This window comes from Phalacrocorax carbo, chromosome 3 (assembly GCF_963921805.1).
Source record: "Phalacrocorax carbo chromosome 3, bPhaCar2.1, whole genome shotgun sequence".
Classification (NCBI taxonomy): Eukaryota; Metazoa; Chordata; class Aves; order Suliformes; family Phalacrocoracidae; genus Phalacrocorax; species Phalacrocorax carbo.
This window is the reverse complement of record NC_087515.1, coordinates 113,845,464-113,870,234: the sequence shown is the minus strand read 5'-3', so window position 1 is coordinate 113,870,234 and position 24,771 is coordinate 113,845,464. Positions and strand designations below refer to the sequence as shown.

The 24,771-nt window shown below is 38.2% G+C and overlaps 1 protein-coding gene across 5 annotated transcripts in view; it reads right to left on the bottom strand.

Annotated features, from left to right (window-relative positions):
- The window catches only part of LPIN1 (lipin 1), an 80,138-nt gene that overhangs the window by 8,859 nt on the left and 46,508 nt on the right, over positions 1–24,771 (bottom strand). For 3 of the 5 annotated variants that reach the window (XM_064448054.1, XM_064448050.1, XM_064448053.1), the window contains 13 exons: positions 24,348–24,467; positions 23,127–23,234; positions 20,416–20,545; positions 18,138–18,447; positions 16,540–16,633; positions 15,015–15,202; positions 13,778–13,871; positions 12,359–12,428; positions 9,425–9,517; positions 8,042–8,118; positions 5,872–6,016; positions 4,159–4,307; positions 2,460–2,546 (listed from right to left, as the gene is read on the bottom strand). In XM_064448054.1, coding sequence (XP_064304124.1) covers positions 2,460–2,546; positions 4,159–4,307; positions 5,872–6,016; positions 8,042–8,118; positions 9,425–9,517; positions 12,359–12,428; positions 13,778–13,871; positions 15,015–15,202; positions 16,540–16,633; positions 18,138–18,447; positions 20,416–20,545; positions 23,127–23,234; positions 24,348–24,467 — 1,665 coding nt within the window. Of the gene's footprint in view, positions 1–440; positions 531–2,459; positions 2,547–4,158; positions 4,308–5,871; positions 6,017–8,041; positions 8,119–9,424; positions 9,518–12,358; positions 12,429–13,777; positions 13,872–15,014; positions 15,203–16,539; positions 16,634–18,137; positions 18,448–20,415; positions 20,546–23,126; positions 23,235–24,347; positions 24,468–24,771 lie in introns of all 5 variants that reach the window. The other 2 variants (XR_010372370.1, XM_064448052.1) reach the window with 2 other exon arrangements.

Below are 24,771 nucleotides of genomic sequence, written 5' to 3'. Positions count from 1 at the left end.
GCAGTAACATATTCCTTCAAGTCAGAGCAAATTTGAACTTCAACACACCGCATGAGAAGTAATCTTTGATTTGACACTGAAATAGAAGTTTTGGCAGGAGCCACAGGTTACCCTTGGTTCTGTTCATGGCAGAACAGAGTCCAGTGATGTTAACTCAATAACAATTTACTTTGCAAGTCCTATAAAGAAGTTATTGTTCATAAAATAAAGAAATCCGGTATTCAGTGCATGCATGGTCATTAAATCTAACTATTGAACATTTATATGGTGTTCAGCTGTAATATCTAGCCCCTACATAATTAACTCAGCAATTTGAAAAACAACATGATTCAAATCTATTTTCCCCCCCATGTTTGTGATCGCCAAAGCCCTAACAATTGACAATGCTGGCAGGCACAGAAATTACAACTGCAATTAAAAAAGTTAATGAATATTTTCACCGAATGTAATGCAGAGGTTATACACAGAACTAAATTCTGCTCAGCATGTGAATTCCGAAGCTGTCCTGTCTTCTCTGTGATCACGTATGTCTATACGGAATAAAAGCACAGACAAATGTCTCTGGCATAATTTAGATTCTGTCATCTATTATTTATAATTCATCATCCATTTGAAACAAAAAGCAATAAACAAACCGTAGCATAACCCCAGTACACAGAACAAATCAGATTAAGTAAGAGGACAGTTATGATGTGTACCAGAGGCTCTTCAAACATTTATGGTAATTTGAATATATAAGAAGAGCTGAATTTAATGTAATAAAAGAACACCAAATTTGTTTTTTGCATAAAGCAGCAATATCAAACTGAGGAGACAGCTATAAGCAGTCCTCCTTGTAAAAGTTAAAATCTGAATGCATAACATCAGAATATATCAGATACTTAATCTGATCCCATTCAGACATCACTTAATTTTTCTCATTTCCTCTTTTCTCTCAATTGCTAATCACAAAATTCACCATACTCTCAGTCTTTGATTCTTTGGTGCACACAATAGCTTGACTACATTGCAAAATAGAACCAACAGCTCTCTTGCATTAGCCTCGCTCACCTAGAAGCATTCCCATGCATCACCTATGTGAGTTGGTATAGTCTGTTTTTCCACTGTTCATATTCATCAGTGGAAATAACCCCAGTTTTCTAGAGTATATAGTTCTAGGTCATACCAGGATATTCTCCCTGTTAATGTCACTAACTGACCTAAAGCACAGCTGATCTACTGTTGCCCAATATTTCTTCAATAGCTAACAGAAAAAAGCCAGTTTTTTTCAAAACGGCATTAGATCCCAGGTATATTGAGCTACTTTTTGAAGATGCCTGGCCTTCTCCATGGATTACACAGAGAGTACAAGCCACAAGCAAACATGACAAAACCAAGTTCTTCCACCCACAGAGGCACAGAAGGTGTTTATTACTGTGGACCAACAGGCACCAGTGCAGATCAACTACTGAGCTACAATACAGCAGCTCACACTGCTGTTGCCAGGCAAAAGCCAGTTCCTCAGGCTCTTCACTTCAATGCCTTACTGACTTCAATGCCTTTAAATTGCACTTTAAGCAATGTTTACTTATCACATACTCTCAAAATTAACCAATGACACAAAAATATTTTAAGATTGATCCTTCCTAACTTTGCAATTTAATAACAGAACAGCATATATTTACATACAGAAATAACAAAATAAATTGTATAATCTGTAGGAAAGATCATCAACAATGTCTTTGTAACTCATTATTTATTTAACAAATAGAGCAACAACAATATTAGTAGTGAGCGTCTGAAATGGGTCTGTTTCTAATCAAGATAAAACATCGTGATGTGCTTTAAGGGTGATCTTTATCTTGCTTGACTGGAAGCCTAATGTTTAGACAGCTCAACTCTAAGCTGTTTCACTAAACTCGCTTTCTACTCACTGGAAAGAGAGGGAACTCCCCCAAACAGATTCATCCCAAGTGTTTTAGATCTCATCCCTGCATGACTCCAGGTAAGTCAAGTTTGGCAGGAAGAACTCCACCTACAGTGACAACCCTAGGCTAAACAGTCCCAATCTCTGCAGGATCTCAGGGAAAGCATGTTAGCATCTTACGAATTAATGCTGCTGCAACTCACAGTTTGCAAAAAAGTTCAGCTTGTCGCCATTGCACAGCTCATTCAAACTACTAGAGTTTTTGGACATAGCTGTAGCTATCTGGAAGGGCAATCAGTACTTAACTGCTAGGGGGCTTTTGTTTCTAACATCACAAAGCAGGTGTTGCTCAATATCATACAGCAGATGTGTACATGTGTACACATACATGTGTATGATTATACACTGTGTAAGCATCACTGGAGTGACAAGATATTAATAAAATTGTCACCCTTATAGGTTATGAGAAGCCTAGCGAAATTTTAATTTTTCTGTGCAAATGAACAAACACAGACAAGCCACAGATGCATGAACAGATTTACTGAATACTCACTGGCTCACTTTATGGTACAACTTTGCAATCCCTTGGTGCGTCCAGTCTTTGCCAAGAGTTGGCAAAATATGACCTAAAGTATCTGACCTGAATAAAGGAAAAACAGTATAAATGAATTGAAAAAAAAACCCCAATACTTATAACACCAGATGGGGCTAATACAAAACCCACTAACTTATTTGGCTGACAGCAACAGAAAATAAGGTTGTCTAAGGTACTTATTGTGATCAGAAGAGGATGATTTTATTCCCTTTTCTTTTGAGATAGACTGACAGGCCCATCCTTGGCCACGTTGTTTTAATTACTCTTGTGCCACAGGACTTGTCTTCACAGGTAAGCTCGTGACCCATAAGGTAACATGGAAGTTACAGCATACAGGCTATCCATCACACCTGGGTAGTAGGCCAGCCAGTTCTAAGCATACTTTGAGATTTACATTAAATATTTTCTAAACAAACCATAGCTACCCATAAGGGAAGTTTATGGGAAATTACAAGCACGACAAGTGACATTCTAGCTTACTTAAAATCAACTTCTCCAAGTAAAGCCAGCAGTTGGTCACACATAAAAGTATTATGAAACACACACACTGTTTTCAGTGTATTTCCTGCTTTACATAGAGAAAATTATTTACACTATAACAATGTCTACAAATAACAATGTCTAGAAACAAAGCACCACCTCACTTGACTAAGCAAGGAATCCACTCCCTGAATATCTTGTAAGTTAGAGGAAAAACGTTGGGCAGTGGCTTAGGATGGGTTTGCAATGATATTATAAGGTGAAGTGATTCAGTAACTCTCTCAGCTCACCAGCAGAGAGAAAAATACATCCCAGTCACTTTATTGAAGCTTAAGAAAACAAAGGGGTGAGGGGATAATATTAATTTATGCTGGAACCTAAAAAAAGTTTGCCCTACAATGGATAAATTAACAAGGAAGAAAAGAGTTTGAGTTTAAATTAAGTATTTTAATTCAGCCCAGATTGCTCTTGGAAATTATTTTCCTTATTCTTTTTTCTAATTAGATATAGCTGTTTGATTTTGAAGAAATTTATTTTGAAACAAATCTAAGCATTTTATTTTGAAAGGCTAAAAGAAAATGTTTATATTTTTATTATGTGTTTCCCTGTTCCACACACAACTGCTGTCCCCAGTGTTAAAATAAATAAAAAATCACTGAGTCAATCATTTTGGTCACTCCAAAATTCTGGCTTTTACCTAAAGTACTAATCCAAAACTTTCCATCAAATTCTAATTTCTGACATTGATTTCAGAGTCTTGTCTTCGAAATAATAATGCCTCTCACTGGAATGTCCCAGTAATGCCTTTTAAAACAGAATTAATGTGTTTCTTCTTTTTAATGTGGCCAGTGTACTTCATAAGTGTGATGCAGCAAAAAGGTTATGATTTGGAGAAGGTCCTCCAATACTACTGTAACTTTATCATGAAATACCAATAGGTGACAAAATGGGCACATATGGCATGTGTCTTTATGAAAATTAATAATTCAGCTAATGATTCTTGCATTGATTGAAAGCCAAATTAATAATAAAAAGAGACCAAGCCAAAACACACACACACCCCAACACTAGAATATAATGATTCTGTGACTCAAAATTTCCTGTTAATTACTTTTTCCTTTAGTCCCAAGGACAGCTTGTCCTTGCAGATAAAGCCTCTCCCTGCTCATGAACTCACCGTGTGATTGTTCCATCAATGTCAGAAATAACAACTTTATCATCCCAGTTCCATAAGTAAATGGTGCCTTCACAGCGGCAAGTGCCTTGATACTGCGTTGTAACACTAAAGGTCACATCATTGGGGCCATTCTTGAGCTTTAAGCTTTTCTGCAAGACATTATCAGCGAGATAATCAACAAACTGAGCATGTGAAATGGCCACAGTGCAAACAAAGCCACAGATGGTCATTGCCTTGGTCACACTGAATCCTATTGCTTTCAGCAGAGCTATTGTCTAAACTATAGCAGAGGTTTGCCCTGTGTTGTGTACATTAGGCACTGATTTATAGAGCAGAACAAAAACAAACAAACAAAATTCTGTTTCACAATCAGGGATATAAAAAAACATAAACAAAATTATGGAATGAGGACTATCTATGGAGGTTTTCCATTCTGAGATATAGATACATATGCAGAGAGAAATGTGGGTAACAAGTAGTTCCATGAACTCTGAGAGCGTTTATATGGGGATTTGTGTTCTATGGTATTACATCTCTTTCCTATAATAACCTGTCTCGCATACCACATGCCCTATTACCCTTCAGTCTCCACCAAATTTCCTCAACTCTCCCACTTCCCTGCCCTTCCCTCCCACTGTCTCCTGTGTCACTTAGCAACACGATGGACGCAAGACTACTGATTTGATTCTATTTGTGGACCTAACCATTCATTTTCACAAAACCTGCAGGAGTTTAATACTTTAAGTGTCTCTTTTTCTTAGTTACATTCTGCTGCAATTTTTCAATTAGTTAAGAAGTGAAAGGGAGGTGGGAGTGCAGAACAACTGATGGGTAACTGATGAGTCTAACCCACTGTTTCATCAAGAAACCAATCTAAAAGCTGAAGCTAAAACTACTAATTTCTGTGAGGTTTCTGAATCTGAAAAATATCAGTGTATTTGTGGAACCCTTACTTTCTGTTTGTCAGACAAAGTTACCAACACGGGCCATCTGTCTCTTGGGAAAAATTCTACATTTCTCAGAAACTATTTAGGCAGTGAGCGATGGACTGTTTAACATCGCATGCCTTGTGTGGGTTTCCTTCAGAAAACTAATTGGCTGTAGATAAAAACAACAAAAAAGTATTTCCCTAAATTAGCCCATTTTTCCAGATCAAATTAGAATGTGCAAAACACAAAACTGTAACAGTTTTGTCACCATTAGTCAAAACACTCTGCCACAGAGAAGAGAATTGGCTCCCAAGAAATTAATAGCTTGGCCTCTGAAGCAGCTCTTTCAAAAGTTACTAATAGAAAATCATATTTATGCAAAATGCAACTGTCTGCCTGTGAACGAGGCAAAAAGAAAGGAGAGGATGGGTGGGGTGGGAAGAGCAGCCTGTGGGTTGACATATACACATTATACATAATACAAAAAGGATATTGTTCCAGTACACTTATTCAGGTGACAAATACATACTTTGGGATTTAATTTTGATATTTTTCTAAATGGGATCCCATGCCTCCCAATCTCTGAACCCCAGCACTTTCTGCAAGGTACAACATTCATGCTTAATACTGAAAAGAGAAGGGAAAATATTTTTTCTGAAAATATAATAAGAGAGATTTAAATGCAAGACATAACAGCTAATTAAGCTTTGCAAGCCTGAATAACAGTATTGTTCATGTTGTATTAGAAATGATGTTTCAGGACAAGGATGTAAAATTAACTCACAAGCTGGTCAGAAGTGAGTCGAAGTGTTTTTTTGTAACTGATTCCAGACAATAATGGGAGATGATTTGAGTTGGTTTGTAACGACCCGAGGTTTTGTTTGGCAGCTCTAGGGTCTTCGTCGCTTGAAGAAGATTCATCTTTTATTCTGGAGCATTGCATACACAGAAAATGATGCTAACATGTCAGTAAACGCATCTCAGTATCCATTAAAAAAGCATTAACAATGAGTCACCAAGTAAGTAATTGATTCTCTGCTCCTAAGTACTGCCTCACAGGAGCTCATTCACATCATGGGTTTAAGTATATCAATGAAGTGCTGAGTTTTCATTCACACACGTTCCCCATTAGTCATACTTGGATTGTTCTAGCCATTCACTTGCCTATAAGCTAGTTTTCATTACTTAAATTTAATGGATGTAAATGGAATATGCCATACTGTCTCAAAAATCTCATAGTGGTAAAAAAACCCCAAAACATTAGATACTGTAACTACAAAAATTCCTCAGTGCTAGGATGAAGAAAAAGGAGTTTGTTATGCTGGCTTGCTTTCCCCTGCTTTCCCCCCTCCCCTGAAGAATTTTAATAAAAAAATCCAGGTGGTGGACATTTTATTATAGAAAGTAACTCCACCATTTCTTTCAATGAGCAAATTTAGATCAGTGGATTATTATTCTCCATGATTTCCAGGATTACTCCACTCAGGACACGACAATGAGAAGTCATAAAACCTGAGCTCCTTTACACAATCTTGTTTAAACACTCATCAGTGTAATTTCTTTTTTTTTTTTTCTGCTACAACCATTTTTTTTTTTTCCAGAAATTAATCAAGGATATTTTTCTTCAGAGAGAATAAGTTTTCCTAACAGTAAACAAATCTATCACCTTAGGTGGAAGGTAAAATATCCTTCCAGATCCTACAACTCTCAGCAGCATTTGGGCTCTTATTTCGATCACACCTGGATATTGTTTGATGTTAGGAAGTCTTGACCCAATATCAAGGTACTGTATGTCATGACTAGCAACATTTAAAAGCCTCTCTTATTCTTTGTAATACTGGATCTCAAAAGCTTTACTCAACATCCCACTTGTCGCATTCTGCTTGCAAGCAATAAATTCTTAATGACAGATTTCTAAGGTCAGTTAAAATTTAAACAAAGAACACCAATTACAGAATCTAATCTGCTTGAAGTCTTAATCCCACTTTAAAGCTTATCTTTAAACAGCCATGTAAGAAACAACAGACCCAAGTGTCACTTGTCATCCTTAAACAGAAAATCAGCCTTTCCATGTATTCTGTGGCTCTCAAACTCAGAAGCACAACTGAGATAACAGCTGGTCTCATACAGAACAAGGAATTCTCCTTCCAGCACATTCTCCTGGACTGCAACTGCTGGCCTCCAGAAAGCCTGACAGCTATAATGCCTTTTTGTTTCATAAATGTGATCCTGGAACTTAATGAGCAAAAGTGTATGTGATTCTGGCCCTTTTCAGCTCTAAGTGCAGACAGCACATGGACAGTCTTTACAGTAAGATCTGTATGTACATAGAAAGGGGCAAGGTAGGAGAGCTGTCTCTGGCTAACTCAACCCCCCAAAAGGAAGTTAAGGCTCGTGTTATGGAACCCTCCTGAGATACTCTGGCCATACGATATGATTAGTTTGGAGCATGAGAAGGAAGAGATTTCTGCAATCCCTGAAAGAAGTAATACAAAACCATGACTATTGACTGTGGAAAAAAACCTTGGGGAAGTCTTAGGCCCCCTAAACTTCCCAAAATCTGCAGGAACAAATTAAGTTGTCAGGCCAGAAATATAAGTAGATCTGAAATTTTAGCAACTGGGATCTGACAACAGCATAGGGTCATATATGAGGTTCCCCCGAAAATTTCAGAGACACATATAGCTTTGGAGAACTGCTCCAATTCTTGTTTGTTTTCAAGGGGCTGTCACGGAACTGCCAGCCAAACCACAGAAATGCCAGAGCACACTCGCAGGGTCTGCAAGCCTACCATGGGTAGAGCCTTCCTATCTACACTTCTTTGGGGCAATGAATAACAAATTTAGTATATTTCACTGGTGCAGTATTTCTTTGTTCAAATATAAGAGGCAGCTTGCTTTCATTTTTAAATGGTAACTCCTGCTCATTTCAGGTACAGATCATTTTTGAGGTACCTGTTTGCCATGCTCATCTGTGAAGAGTCTTCTCCTGTAAGTTCACTCCCACTCATACCTTGCTCTGGCTTTGTTTCCTGTAAAAATACAAATATGAGAAGCTCTGCATCTCCTGTTGGGCAAATACCGTTTTTTGAAAAATACCTGAAAACCAAATTCTGTCTTGTACAGACTTGGTAAAAATCAATAGCATGTTTGTTTACTTTGCCTACAAGCAAAGGAAAACTTCATGGTTTTCTTAAAGAATAAAGGCTGAACAAAGAAGTAAGTGTCACAAATATAAACCTCAGAAGAAGAATTAAGATTTAGTTTTGCATCGAAGAAGTACCAAAATATCGTATTTCACATCTACTACTGTTGAAGTTCTGGGATAAATCCCATAACTACTCAGTTTAAGCACCTAAAATATCTAGATTTCACCTGAAAAAGCAACATATGACTCTGGAGAAAGAGGAAAAAAAAAAAAAGAATGCAATTACCTTTAATAGAATCATTAAAATCTTTAATCCAATAGAACCTCCCAAACTGCTTTTACCTTGAGTAGATGCTAAGTTCTATCAATGTCACCCCAGAAGATTTTTAAATAGTGAATGATTTTGAGATTCACAAACAACAACAGCTCCCCTTACCCATCTATAGCTGCCAGAGCTCAAGAGATAACCAAATACTTTCACTCAGAGAGAAATTCTAAAAACTTCAGGAAACTGTAAAAACTTCATGCTCCTAAGTCCATATCCACAGATCAGTACAATTTCATGCAAAGCTAAAAAAGTTCGATTGAGGCACAACCATAAAACTGTATTAGAAGTCATTTTCTCCCCTCAAGTACTAAAGCTTCAGTAGTATACATTAATATGAAGAGGTTTTATTAGCCAACTTTAAAGATTACATATGTCTAGGCAGAAGATCAATATTTCATATAAAGTTTTGCTTTTTCCACTGTTCTTTAATGTTCATCCACGGCTAAGACTGTTACCACAAACTTTTAATGCTCAGGAAAAAAAAAAACTTTAAAACTAATATATAGGCAGTTTTCCATTTTAGGTTTTGCTGAATTTTAGAGCTCATGCTACTCAAATATGTCTGTTCTTCGACTATCAAAAGAAAGCTGCAGAAAGGTAAGTAATCTGCACGAAAACATCATATTAGCGGCACAGCTCTTTGATTCTAGGCTCCCAAACACAAATTTCATCTGTCAAATAATACTGCCTCAGGTTTGTGTAATGAGAATACGTACAGAACCAAAACACTGCAGGCAAATGTTTCAGGCAGGGTCTGATTTTCTGAGTTACTCTCAGAAGCAGAGTTCTGAGGGATGAATATGGAGGTATCCAGCCTTCCCACTGCACCCAGAAAGAAACCCCGCTTGCTTCTTGAACTTACCTCTTTAATAGTGCTGTTCCTCCCTCGCCACGAAAACCACCACCTTCCACCTTTTTTGGGCATCTTGTCCCTCATTATAGATTCCACAGTGGCCTGTGATAAATGGATGGTAACATAAAAAAAACCCAAAACAAAGGACAACCTGACATATGTAAATGAAAGAAAGTACCAAACACACAATTTTAACTGATAATAAATAGAATAAAAGTAAACATACTGTCTGTGGACCATAAATTCTACTAAAGCAAAATCTAATGGTATCCAGAGCTGCTCTGAAGTAACTTAAGCATGAATACTTATGGTATTTTTAAAAGGAAAATGAAAGAGAGATAAAAATCAAAGAAGAAAAAAAAAGCATAAATAGATATTAGTATAATGTCTAGAATGGAGGACCTACAGGTTTTAAGTTGAAGTTACTTCATGCAAATTATATTAGAAAAAAGAAAAATATCCCTTCCTGAAGGAGCTCTCATGCAAAACAGTAACAAACCGACATGCAAGATGGTTATTCTCATTTAAAAATAACTACAAAGTTAATATTTAATCACCAGCTTGGAAAAAAAAGCAAAGAAGTTACTAGCTTTTATGAGTTTAGTATGATGTTATGAATTTGACTGACAATGTTAAAACTGGTTTTTTTTTAAACCCTGGCTACTTTTCATTAGTTATATATACTAGACCTCAGTAAAGTTTCTTTCAATACCCGTAATTACTGGAGCCTTATGCATGGTAACAAGGAGAGCTGAATTCTTTCACTCAAGATAGCACACCAAAAGACAAAAGAGCAAAATATTACTGTAAAAGGTTGCCACAGTGTTTGGTATGCCCTAGAATAGCTTAGCCACTGGCTTTCTGAGACAACAGCCCCACTGCAAGCAAAGTCACCCAAATAAAACTGTGACATTTATTAGTGATTTTAAAAAAGTAATCAGTGATCCCACAAGCTCTTAGCAGTTAAGAGAGAGGGCTGAATTCAGCTAATGTATGCGAGAACGCATCCCTTTGCTCAGTTTTCCATAGGTTCTCTTCACTACACTATCTAAAGCATCTAAGAAAAGAAAGGAAGGACAGAGAAATAAAGTTGAGCAAGTAAGTTGAGAACTTTTTAAACAAAAATAAGAAAACCAAGGAGCAGATGGAGCTACTGGGAATGGAACGCCACTGTTGAGAAAAATGGTTACAATTCAAGGAGCCTCTCAAACACACGGACATCAAGCAGACATCCTACTGACTTTTAGTGAGGCAATTCACATGCTTACAATTAGACACGTGGTTAAGTATATTTTGCAGAACATGACTGATTTTTTTGCAAAAACTCCGGTCTTCAAACACTTCATAAAGCCTGTTTTGATAAAGTATCTTAGGATTTCAATTCCTTAGTACCATTATTACAGCAAATCAAAACTAATTAAAAAGTCATTAAGAAAGCCAGCAGGAGGACTGGTAGAATAAATGACTAATTTTAGATTCAGAGGTAGGTACAGTTCAGCCAAGTAAACCTTCCCAATCATGCAGATTGTTCCCAATATATATACTGGCTTTTCCACAAAAGTAAAATTACACTGTCTAGAAAGTTATCAGCATTCAGAATATAAGTTAACCATTTAAAGAAATTAACACACTGAATTTCACACTCATAGAAGACTCTTCTTAACTGAAAACCTGTATGAATAATGGCATAACCACAACGCTGTTGAAAGAATTGCCACTTCCCTTAACAGCAAAAATATTTCATACCACTTATTTCCATTTACCCATCCTAGGAAAGGCCTAAAACATCTGGCTGAGGTATCAAAGTGTTTAATTAAAAATGCAGTTACCTTGCATTACCTTTATTGCCACTGATGAACAAATAGGCACCTACTGAGGTCTGAATCACTCTGTGCAATGCTCGACAAATACAGAGTAGGATAACTATATAGATAACTTCTGTAGGCATTTGAGTTCCATGGGATCAATCCCACCTTTGATAAGTACTAGAATATCTAAATATTTGCAGTAAAGCACAAAACATCTGGCTCTGTGCCATCCTTGAAATTCAAGCCAGGTTTACCAGGTGTTTGGAACTTTTAGGATCAATTTACTTTACACTGTAGGATGCTACAGTGCAGTATGCATGACTGCGTACGTAGGCAGTGTGCTACTAAGAAAACACAGTGGTAGAGAGTATTCTGGGCTTTGAAGACATTTTTATTCCTCGTTCATGGCAATTGAGACAGCATTGGGTTTAATCCACATTAATTCAAGTCATTTGAAGTGCTGCAAATGGCAGAAGGAAAGTTTAGGTTCGAAAATGTATTAACCAGGATGCAAAATAGTGCCAATGCTGATACTACTTCTTTATATAACTTTACACTAGTGTGTATTTCTGTCCTGAGCATCTATGTGGCACTGGGTCACATGGAACTGGACTAAGTTCATCAACACATTTAATATAGCTGTCACATAGTTGTAGCTATCTGCCACTACCTACCTGCACTGGTCATGAACAACCAAACAAGAAGCAGAAAACCAGCAAGCTACAGGCCTTCCTTATCTAGTAGTTAAAGCTTATTTACTGCACTAAAATTCCTGGCCTTTATTTTTATTTGATAATATATACTGTATACAGATAAAATAGAAAGCAGTCACCAAGCATTCAGCTACAGCAAGCACTCACATGGGTCAATATAATTTATGTTTACAATCCACATTAATGAAGAAGAATTTTCCCTTCTTCAAAATATTTGTAATGATCTTAGCCTACCAAATAAACACTACTCACAGACCAAATTTAGTCCTGTTTATTCAGCCCTTAGATTAAGCTAGATGAATGGTTATGTGTGGATAGATATTATTGATGGGCAGGTTCTCTTGTACAACCACCCTCTTCCCTGCCTTAATAAATAGCAGAATGTCACACCTCCTCCTTTGAACCTTCATGTTCAATCTCACCTTTGGCAAAGGTTTCTGGAACGCCTGCATTGCCAGCAGAAGGGGACCAGCTGTTGTCCAGTTGTAGTACCTGGGCACGCAAGAGAGACGATTACTGCATTTAGTAATCCCAATATTCCAATTCACAATCTACTTGGTATTTATTATCTGGCAGGTTAAAGCCATGAAGCCTCTTTAGCACAGGTCAAACTCTGGCCTGCACCAGTAATAGCAAATCCACCTCATTCCACAGTATGTTCACAGGTATTTACAGCATATACTTTTCAAGGTATGCAAGAGAAGCTGGTCCTTAAGTAGAATGGGTATTTGTCATACATTACTCATGTCCTTACTATACCCCATTATCACAGTATGAGCTACATTTTTTTACAAGCTGTTTTCACTGTTTTTCCACCAAAGAACTACATGAAAGTTAGGGGCTGTAGTCTGCAGGATGTCAAGCTTTTGCTATTATGCACTGAACGTGGGTTAACTCTTGTTACAGACAGTAGGACAAATACAGTATTATCATCCATCTGCCTAGGGAAGCTGAAGCTCACATGACATCCAAAGAATATGACACTAAGATCCTAAGTACTCCTCTCTTCCCAACATATCAATAGGCAGGTTAACATTACCATCAAATTCAGAGAACTACAATAGGGAAGCAATAAGTGACTCACCTCAGACCACAGAGAGGGTCAGGTATGAGGCCATAATGTATGCGATACAAATGACATGCTGGATTTGTATGAGCAATGTCTATAACTAAAGGTAGCCTAACCTCTAGGTGCAGCATAGTGCCATGACCTCTACTCCATAACACTGTATGCCAGGTGCAAGGAGCTCTCAAGTTAAAACATCCTCCAAAAAGCTGCATCTGGCACAGACCATAGTGCTGCACTGCTGCCAGCAATATAAATGTACGAAATAATGTCTTAGCCTTGCAGAAGTCTCATATTTGGTGGGTGAAGTCTGACAAGTCTTGAAAAGCAATGCCTCCATAGAGGCATATTAGCAAAATATTCAGCATATACAGACAAACTGCTGGGTACAGAGTGCTTGCAAGCAGACTGCCATAGCCCTGTAAATATTAATTATTCAAACTGGCTCAGGGCAAGCCTTAGCAAGTTCACATCCTATTTCATTTTTACTTGAGTGTGAACACTATTAGCATTTAATAATAGCTTCTTGAAATTCAGATTGTGTCAGTTAGCTGGAACAGGTCACCTGAAACTGCTCTTTACTTTCAATTTAAAGGAGGAAAGGTAACTAGAAGAGCCTGAATTCACTAGAGGGTTGATTCTTTCTGAATTAATCTAAGCTACGAACATTCAAAACCTATTTTTCAGCTACAGTTAAACTGATCTAATGCACTGAAGTGCTACAGAAGTATATTTGTTACAACAGTAAAACATTTTTCTCCTGAAATATACTTACTTATTTCCAATCTTAACCACAAGGTTAGGGTCGTCAATAATAGCAGGATTGTCCACAAACTGCTGATATGTTACTGCGTGCTCTAAGAATTCTTCTGTGGGGGAGAAAAAATTACATTTGTAAAGCAAGCATTTATAGATGCTTCAGGTGGGCCCACCCTAAAACGTTTTTGCATCTCAGACACGTAGGTTTCACATTCAGGCTCAGCCCTTCATTACTAGGGTGCTGAGATGAGTAGCAATATTGAAGAAAGATGTTCAGAGACTCTCAATCTCAGAAGATGCTGAGGGTTTATTTGTTAGCTGCTGGGTGTCTTTCCTGTTCAAAATACAAGCTAAGCGAAAGCTCAGGGATGGAACTGTGAGGGAGGAAAATGAGGCTTCTAAACAAGGCAAGGAAGTACTTTATCATGCCTTTCACTGATCCTCTGTCCAAGTTAAGAGCAGGAACTGATGGGCTCAATATACATGTAAACCCGCAGCCAGAAACTTAACGATCACTTGTAAGGCCTACAGCAAACTGAAAATGTCTATGACCAAACACCCCTTCCACTGGCTGTGACTCCTTTCACAAAATCTATGTAAACTCACAAGTGATTCAGGTAACAACACAACTCCAGTAAATCACAGTATATCTGAAATGTTTTCATAACTAGCTTCTGAACAGCAATCAGTGTAGCATGAGGCTCATGATTTTATGATGCCATAATACTGCATGAAGTGCAAGTCTTAACACATCTTCACGTTAGGAAGCTGGAAGTTTAAGGCACAGAGCATTTGTAATGTAAATGTTTTATCTAAAAAGTCACACAAGAACTTGGAGGTAGAGCAGGAACTCAGGTTAAAGTTTCCAATTCCCCCTCCTAGTGTCCCCATTTACAGACCACCTTTTTCATTCCTGACACGCAACAGCTGTGAATTTCCTAGCTATATACTGTACCAAGTGGCAGAAGTACCATTAACGCTATTGTGATACAAAATATAGTACTATCAGGAAATAAAAATACCAATAAAATACTTCAAAAAAATGTAGTACCTAGTAGATTATTTAAATGTGTTAAAAATCATAAGTCCTATGTAAATCTACTATTTTAAATATGAAAAATTCTAGGAAACACCATTACAAGCAGTACTTATCTTCTCAACACATTCTTGAGTACAGCCACAGGAGGGCACTGCTTCGTCAGTCCAGGATGCTAAAACTTGGCTAACACATAATTCAGAAAGTCATTCTGTACCTTTGGTTATTTCTTTGTTGTCTGTAAGGCCTCCGCAGAGAGAAATGGCAATGGAGGGCAAATCTCGAATTCCATCCGAGGTGCTTTCAACTCCACTGTCAACACCTGAGCTCCCGACAGACTGCGGGGACTGGCTGGCAGACCGTGGCCCCGTGTCGTTCGTGTTCTTGCTTTGGACATTATCCCCACTGGAAAAGAAAAATCATAAATTCAGCCTTCATGCATTCATTCCGAGATTTGCTCCCTTCAACAAGCCCAGTTTACATCTGGCAAACGCTTAGGGAAAGAAAAGAAGAGAAAAGACAAAATTTGCCTGAAGTTTTAAACAAAGTAGTACAGGCCTCATGTACCCTCAAATGTTAGATTGCTTCTACTTACTCACCTAAACTAGGCATGTATAATTATAGGATCACTTATTTATAAGAGATAGGAAAGACAAGACAATAAACTGTACAATCTTAGTAGACAAGATGATATTACTATAAGCAGGGCTTATACCAGTAGAACTATTCCCACACAGGAACAAGAACAAACATATTCATTTATTATAGGAATTCTATAAATTCATAGCTAAACCCAAAAAAAAGGATGTGTATGTTTGTGTGTTTATGTCATGTATATATAAATAAAATACTCTACATATACACTACTAGGATTAAAATTTTAAGAGGCAATAAATCATTATACCCACTTTAAAATCTGTGTACAGATGAGACTGTTATTACAAATTGCAGGCTTAAACTCTGCTTTCTGTTCCAGATTTATATGAATGCATTTGAGAAAGGAATTTTCTCAATCTATTGAAAATTCCTTTCAACCTCCGTATTACTAATCTTTTTCAGTTTTATGGAAATGCTAAAATTACAAAAGCTGAGTTTAAGCAAGCAAGAAAGAAAAATAAAATATTCAAGCTACTTTAGTTGTCGCTCAATGACTTTAGTCAAATGACTAGAGTATGATGTGGAAAGAGGGCTATAAATGTTATAAGAGGCTCTAATAAAGATCAGAACAAGTTGGAAATTGTACATTCAGGGTGCAATATTTTCATAAATAGATCGGTCATGTGCCTTCCAAAAGTTGTTTTCTAACATTCATATTTATAGGTGATCACCCATGGTAGAACAGCATTAGAGCAATACTTTTGTGCTAATACTGTTAACAGTAAGATATGTTCTTCACGGTAATAAGCAAGGACATGGAGATAAATATATCCTAAGGTCAACTGCTCTCCCAGGGCATGTGAGTAACACTCACAAACACCAGTGTACATTACATAACAATCAATATATGATGCTTAATTGACCAAAATAGGAAGTCAGTTTCAAGCACACGTCTCAGGCCCAAATACAGAGCCTTCCAAAAGCTCTAATATTCCTCTCTACAGAGTTTTATTTTCCTTCTGCCTTCACCTCTGCTTGGACCCGGAAAAAGAGGTCTTATCTGGTTGGCAATTAAGAGTTTGATCTATATCTGGAAGGTGACAAGAGCTCTTTAAATAGTAAAAATATAAGCAAAGGACTTATACTTCTTGGGGAAATAAAGTGCAGCAACTTCTGGATCCATGTCAGTGAGGTCATCTAAATAGACACCATCAGCACCAAGATGCCGGCTTCGTTTGTCTGTAAGGGATGGCACAAATAAGCCTGTTAATGAGCATTTCTGAGCAACAGGGCAGAACTGTTATTAGTGTCTAACTGTTCATTTTAAGATTGATAAACCAGACATTATAAAAGTTTGTAAACTGTATTTTTATAAATTGGTACTACCAAAAGTTTCAAGACAAGTTGCTCACATATATTGTTCAGACTTTAAATACACAAAATGGGACAGCAGAGGACTAGTTTTGAGATATGCTGAAGCCTCCCTATCCCAAATAAAACCACTTGGAACTAGAAGCCAGTGGTCACTGCAGGAAAACTGCAGAACAAAAATTTTCTGAGTACTTGCACATACCTATTATCACAGTAAGGCAATCAGAGCATTTAATCTCAAAGAACTAATCTTCTATCCCCCTTGCAGAAGTAAAATAACACAGACTACACTACTGCCACTAATACACTATAACTGGCTTCTTATGGAGGCAACTCACTGTTCAGCACATACAACTGATGTACTGTGTGTGCACATGCACCATTGCAGGGGACAAGACAACCCTCCTCGGTCTTTCGCTAGTACCAACACAGAGTCACCACTGTACATCTGTACAGTGTACACTGTACATTGCTGGTACATCTAGGCAAGTAGCCAGTGTAAGCCAAAACCTAATATGGAATTCATTCTAAAATCCACGACTTCTCACTGTCCCAATTTCCAACATCAAACATCAGAAAAGCGATCAGAAAAAAAAGTTACATAAAGACTGAATAGCAAGGAGAGTATCTTCTCATTTTTGGTCTTCAAAGACAGTGGAATGCATGGGGAAGTGGCTAAGAAACTTTTACGTTTAGTGATTAAAAAGCAGCTGCACAAACTAGGCTTCTATAGGACTTAGGTAATTATAGAATAATCAGAGCTCTAAAATATAACATTTGTAAGCAAACAAATTTCATGTGAAGATTGTAACACTTATAAAATGCAATGGATATAGACCCTAGAAATTAAGAAGCAGAACAGCAGATGCAGTTATATTTCACAAATTCAGGATAGGACGTGTACCACTCAGAACTGAAATTGCTCATGTGAAACAAAAGCACCTTATTTTATGGCAAATCTGTTGTTTGTGCAAAAGAGCAGAGATGTTCCACAATTACCAGCAACACATAACAACTCAGAAAGTAGTCGGAGCAGGTGAACCAGCAGATCTGCAGTGTGCTTGCACCAGAAAGTGAAATCTCTAAATCTGTCAAATATGGATGAATTTTGAGCAAGTATTGCAGTCTTGCTCACATGCACAGAGCTGCCAAAAATCCCAGACCAAGGAGCATCTTCTGTCTTACTACACAGCTCCTGTGAACAGCCTGCTGCACAGCTCAGATTTTGAAGTTTCTTTCCAAAGCTTATTTCTTTCCATATCTGAAAGTGCCTTCAGGGCACAGATTAATTTATATGACAATGAGGTGCTTTATCACCATGGAATTTAAAGACAAAATCACACATATAAAAGTGCAGAATCAACAGCTTTACCTTTCTTTCTGGAAGGAGAATCTGTCTTGCCAGCTTGTTGGGCTGAGCAAGCTGCAGCTTGTTTTATTTCTTCATTGGCAGGCAATGGTGGCACAGCTGCTCCTGGAGACTCTACCTCTGGTTTATTTGTCTCAGCTGGTAAGGGCTCACTTTCAGCAGCAGTTGCTGCATCTGCTTCTCCAAGGGCAGGCAGAGGAGACACAGTGTTAAATTCCTCTATAGGAGAACTTTGGATGACCCGAAAGTGAGTGCTTTCAGAAGGATTTACATCTACCACACTGGGCTCCTTTGCTTTGAGCGGAGAACTGACCTGTGAAAAAAAAACCAAACAGATTGCTATAAAGAAAAGCTCTTTAAAAAAAATGCATCAGCCAGAGTTCAACCTGTCCTGTTCACTCCAGTGAGATCAGATTCTCAAGGTAACCAACCACAGCAGAAAGCCACCACTAACTGAGGTGGAGACTACAGTGTACAAAAGAACTCTCTGCCGTGCATTTGCTTGTGCAAAATTAATCTGTACCTTGAAGCCAGGAAAGATTTGTTCTGCAACGTGCTCTACAGTCATTTCCCACTCACCTGCCTGGGAGCATGTCAGAGCTCCCACCCCACTCTCCTCCCTTCCTGCAGAAATCCTAGCTTTTCTTCAGAAGGTAACCCCAACAAACACGAGAAGCACAAACTGGAGTCCTTACACAATCAGGACGCTCTCAAGGACCAGGACACAGGTATGCTATCATTCATCTATACCCCAGATTTAGATTTTAAATCACTTTATAGGAACAATTCTGGATAATCTGAGTGTGGGGCAGGAGGTGTTCTCACAGAGGGGAGCTGAACTCCTACAGCAGCAGCTGTATAACTGCTATAATCTTCAAGTCATAGCAAACAAACTCTTACACAAGAAGGTCACGGCATCCGAAGCATAACTCCCAGTTCAGGTATGGCCAGGTCAACTCTGAATAGCTTCACTAGGGAGACAGACTGGGACTACAGAGGAAAAAGCCTCCAGGAATAAGATTTGCAATCTTATTCTCGTCAAAAGAATATTAAAAAGAAATACAAGCCAGGCTGTGTGACTGGGATAAAAATCGAACACCCAAATATACTATCAGGAAACTCTAAATTCTAGACTGGAAATGCCAATTTGAAACTCCTACCTGGACATGTGCACTTAAATCAGTTCTCTAGGTACAGAAAATAGCTCCCAGTTTTCTTATAATATACATTAGGAGGAGAATAATGCAGAGGTGATGGGACAGCTCATCTTTGGCCTACTAAAGAAGAAGCCAGAGGTCTTCTGAAGGAAGTAAGAATTCTGGATTCCTGTCCCTGCTTCTGTCACTAGCTACCAACAGTGAATTAAAGATAAATTATAACAGTGCACCACCAGAACGCAGAAGTCTTACTTCTGAGCAGGATACCCACTTCCCTGGCCTGCAAAGCAGGAATTACTTTCCATTTTCTATTCCTGACCCCATTACTCCTGCAGCCTTTTCTGCAGAGAAGCCCAGCCTTCAGAGGAAGGGGCCAAAACCAGCACCATCCCTGCTGCCATAGTTGCAGTATACCACTGGAACCTGACTTTTATTTCCTCATACCCTGAGGCAGGCATAAGCCCTAAGTCTCCCCTTTTCCTGTGTGAATGCTCTGATTCCACAGTTATTATAAGGAGCCGGCCAGCACCTGACCGAACTGCAGTGTACTCAGCCGCACGTAGCTACTGTGCAGCATGGGAGACAATGCTGCTGGCACGCTACAGATCCTGCCATCTAACTGGGCCAAATGGCTTCAGGCAGGAGGCGGGCACCAAGCCAGTCAGCTCAGCCAAGAGAACAGCATGTCTGGGCGTGCGGTGATACAGAACTGCAGGTGTTTCTGGATGTTTATGTACTCAAGCAACCAGTTTTAATTCTTGTGAATCACACTGCTAAGACCAAGCACCTAATTTTTTTCTAAGACCATTTATAAATTTCAATGATTTATCAAAGGACATTGGGTTTGATTTTATGTGTTATTTAAGCTTCTAGTTTTTACAAGAGTAGGTCTCAGACACTTCCTCATTTTCTACTGTGTATCATCAGCATTAAGAACATCCATGGCACAAGGTACTTTCCTGTACCTCCTAAGGAGTAAAATGCAATTCTCTTACATAAAATGTTGCAATTTTATGTAAAAAGAGGATCCATTCCCTCTTCAGCAGACTGCAATACAATAGGCACTTTTGCCCCATTAAAGCACAGTAGATGCTAGCAAGAATTAAACAAATTACACTGGATACCTTTGCAGCCTGGGGTAGTTCTCCCCAGGCCCAGTGCATGTGGGGATTATTCTTCAGTCCACTTCTGTCCATAGGTTTACTGACTAATTCTGAGTCACTTTTAGGAGTAGGAGGGCGTGAACCTGATGGGCTGAAGAAAAACAAACAAAAACACTACTTATTACAACAACATTACAAAACCAGAAGTAACCACAATGCACACACTGATATCCACCAACCCAAAGCACTGAAAATCTAAATAATTATGAGCCAATTGAAAGTGTGAAAATATGGGAAAACAGTTTAAACAGTTTAGGATCCTCTTAGACTGGCAGTCAGAGGCCTCATCCATTTTTTTAGTAAGTGCCAGCACAGAAGTGGTATTTGAGAAGCTGAAAGAGGCATAACAAGAGCACTGGACCTGAACATTTCAGGACTATTTTTGGGTTTCTGTGTGGAAAAAGAATAGGGAGGGTACCACCAGCAGGAGATGAATAGATGTTAGTATTGTTATAATGGATATGAAGTACAGAAATGACTCACTCACATCAACAAGACACTTTATCCTGAGTAAGAAAGAAATTAGTCTAAGGAATCCAGTTGATTACTTCCTTCTGCTAACTTGTTCAGTTCTATCCTTGGATGCATGTTTATAGAAAAACCAGCAGGAGAGCTATATGAAGAATCTGAGCCCTTCCAGTGCAAAAATATTTAACTGTTTGCTTTGCTGACTACTCAATATAAAATATTTTATAATTAATCAGTAAATTATCAGTTTGTAGCGTATTTTTAAAGTGGTAAAGTCAATAAGGTGAAGTCAAGTGAGCCATTAATAAATTCATTGATTTCAAGGACAAAAGGAAAAATTCTGATCATCTACTCCGCCTTTCTGCATAATGTAAGTCATAGAATTGCAGTCGGAACCCTTTGAACAAAGCCCATTACTCTTTGTCTGAGACACAGCATGACTTTGGTATACCTCATGCAATCCGGATTTAAATACTACAAGCAACAAAAGAATCCACACGTTCCTAAATCAAAGGTCCAAACTGAGTTACCTTCGCTCTCAAAAACAAAATGCTTCCTATGTGTAGTATAAATACTTCATGTTTGATTTATTCTTGCCCTTCTTCTGGATAAACTGACTATCCAAACTAGTTCTGCTCTTTAATTGTAAGGCACAAATACTAATACAGGGTTGGTGGCCTCCCAATGAGAGCTGGTTTTCCATTACAGAGAAATACCTTTAATTTTTTCTTCATATGCCAATTTGTTAAAACTCAATAGCTACTTCTCTCCAACTAATATCCTTCTGAAACAGCAACAATAATCTCTGTAGTTTATGGACACAGATGGCAATTATGCCTACTAGGGTCTTGTTTGTATACTTCCTGTTTGTATAGTTCTGCTTCCATATGTAATGCCAGATGTCTTCTCCTTTACCCACACTGGGACTATTTTGGCTGCTATTCACTTCATACTATTGCTACCAAAGTAAAACGAGACTGAAGACTAATAAAGCTCACAATCACATTTCTTAAAATTTTTTTTAGCTCAGTTAAGTCAAATAAAATCCTGGATTAATGTTATATTTGCACTAGGTGTCAATAAGGCTAAATACCAAGACTGCATAGGATTTATAATCTAGCGATAGTATCCTGCAAATGCATGCATGGATCAGACTCAAAAGAGGTTCTTTGCTCCTTACACCAAGATGTTTGTCTTGGGCTGAACTATGCCTTGCCATTCCCCTGTCCTTAAATTATGTGCTCACCCAGTCCTGCTGAAATTCACTTCTGTTACACAGAGTGCTGCAGATATTGCAGATCAGACTAGAGCCACCCATCCTGTCAACACTTTACAAGGAAGGGAAATCTCAGTTCAGTCATCTAGATCAGCATATTTGATTCACAACCCATAAACGCTGAATATTTGTGTCACAGACCTATGTATTCCCTAACAGCTATGACTGCACCTAATGTAATACAATGTCAAAGAAAAAGGGTCCGTACCCATTTTCAGCTCTGTAGGATTTCTCTGACTGGACTCTTCTACACTACAGCAAAGGCTTAAGTCAGGGTCTCCTAAACCTTAGGCAAGATACCTTATCTATTGTGTCACCTTTACTCTGTAAGATGCTCCCCATTGCAATCCAACACAGAGAAAGTCTTCCCCTCCCCCAGACCAGGGAACAAGGGAAGAGAAATTCTCTTTTGGTACTGGGCTCCTTCCCATTACAAGTTTTTCACTCCTTATCGCTCACCTCATCTCTGAGGCCTTTGTTCTGCTTTTACTTTCGCAATCTAGACACAAGCAAACAACTCAAGAAAACCATGGGATAAAGATGTCATTAAAATACACACTGACTGTAGAAAAGCCACAAGGAAATGTCAATTTTCAGAGGGATGAGTTTTCACTAAGCTCTTCCCTTTTTGTTTGTTATGACCTTAATCAACTTCAGTTTTAACCCAGGTTTTCATTGGCCTGATTTTATACTAGCCATCCTAATTCAATGGATGATTCATCAAGGCAACTTACCTCCACTCAATGCCCACAAAGCAGTAAGCAGAGGAAGTGGTTTTCAGTGTCACTTTCTTTCAAAGTGTCTGCATTAGCATTAAGTACATTTATAAGTTCAAAAAAGTTCACATACTATTAATGTGTTAGAAGTGTATTAATGCGTTAAAAGGATTAAAAAGCAGCCCAGAAAAGAGGGAGGACAACTGTTCTACCTGTCTGGAGGAGAAAAGTGAGAAGATTGTTGAGGACAAGAGTTAGATAGGCCTCCATCTGCTGGAACAGCGAGAAGAGAGGATTGCCCTGTGCAATCTATAGGCTTACTGGACAGCATAGCGTGTTGGTAGAAAGAAGAACAGGGTGTCATTATTCACAAGTGCTGATTAACATAAGCTCTTTGTGCATTAGCTACATAAATGCTGAATTTACATCCAGAATTTTCAAAGACCAGAATACTGCAATCAAGAACCAAACAGAACACAGTTCAAAAAGCCACCGAAGGGGAAGGGTATTGACATATGCGATCACCAGACTGGTGTTGCTAACTGCATTAAACCCTATAGTCAGTAGAGAAAGTTTCTTCCAGAACGCAATTCAAATTAAGCCCTCACTCTGAAATAATCTCCTTACTCTCCTTTCCTCCATCCCTCAACTACAGAGGCAGTCTACTGAGATGAGACAACTTAGAATAAGGTCTCGTTAATACTGCCCCACTCCAATAGTCTGCATAGAGGATGTGGGGCACGTGTGCACAGACACACATGCGCAGACTTCGTTGGAATTATAATGCAATGCACATCAAGCAAAAAATTGTCCCTTTTTGACAGTGTTCCACAGACCCAAGAAATGAGGTCCAAACTAATCTGCTCTGACATCAAATGTATACACATGCACACAAATACATATATAGGACAAAGTAAGGGAAGTACTGTATGTGTTCTTTTCACACAATAAATATTCCATGTCTATCTAGCTGTGCAATTCAACAGATTAGCTTTGAAAGGGACTCAAGAAGCTAATATAAAATAAGATTTTTTTTTAATGAATGAGAGTACATCAGTTCCAATCTTGCAAGTTCTTAAAATGATTACACCTGAATTACTAAAGATTTATATACCTGCATTCACTGATATCCTTACAAGGTGTGTGCATCAGGCAAAGATTCAGATTTCACAAAATGTTCATCCTCTCTACAGTATATGCAGCAACATTAACAGACAGAAATGTTCTTCAGAATTTGCATGCATGCATTTGTTGAATCAAGGAAAAACCTAGCCTGAATTTTGTGTACGCTACCTGATTTCAAATATAGAAAGCATTCATCTAGTAGTTGACAGTGACTGTGTTTGATACCAAAATATTTAGTAAGACTTCATATAGCACTAGCATATAAGAAGCTAAAGGAAGGTTATTTAGAACTGTACTATTAAAAGTACCTTTGAGGAGGTGACCATTCTCCATCTGAATGGGGGTAAGATGCGGACTGAGAAAACGTAGAAACTGCAGGAGCCTTTATATCAGATACTTCATCTACAAACACATCTGGAACAGGGATCCTAGGTACAGGGAAAGATGTGAAATTTAAAAACCATACTTGATTACTGAACGGTCATACACTCCAGATAACAAAAAACCCTACTGTGGAGAAGAATTAGTATAACCTGAACAAAAAAGAGACAGGGAAATGTTATCTGATTCACACCTAGTTCACAGCACGGAGGAGGATTGTTCTCATGTTTTCAGTGTCATTTTCATTATTTTTGATAGTAACATTCTCAATAGCTTTCCATCCTAAAGGTGGTTCTTAAAGAAACATGTTCATCAACCATATGTACTGACTCAGAAATTACTGTTAGAAGG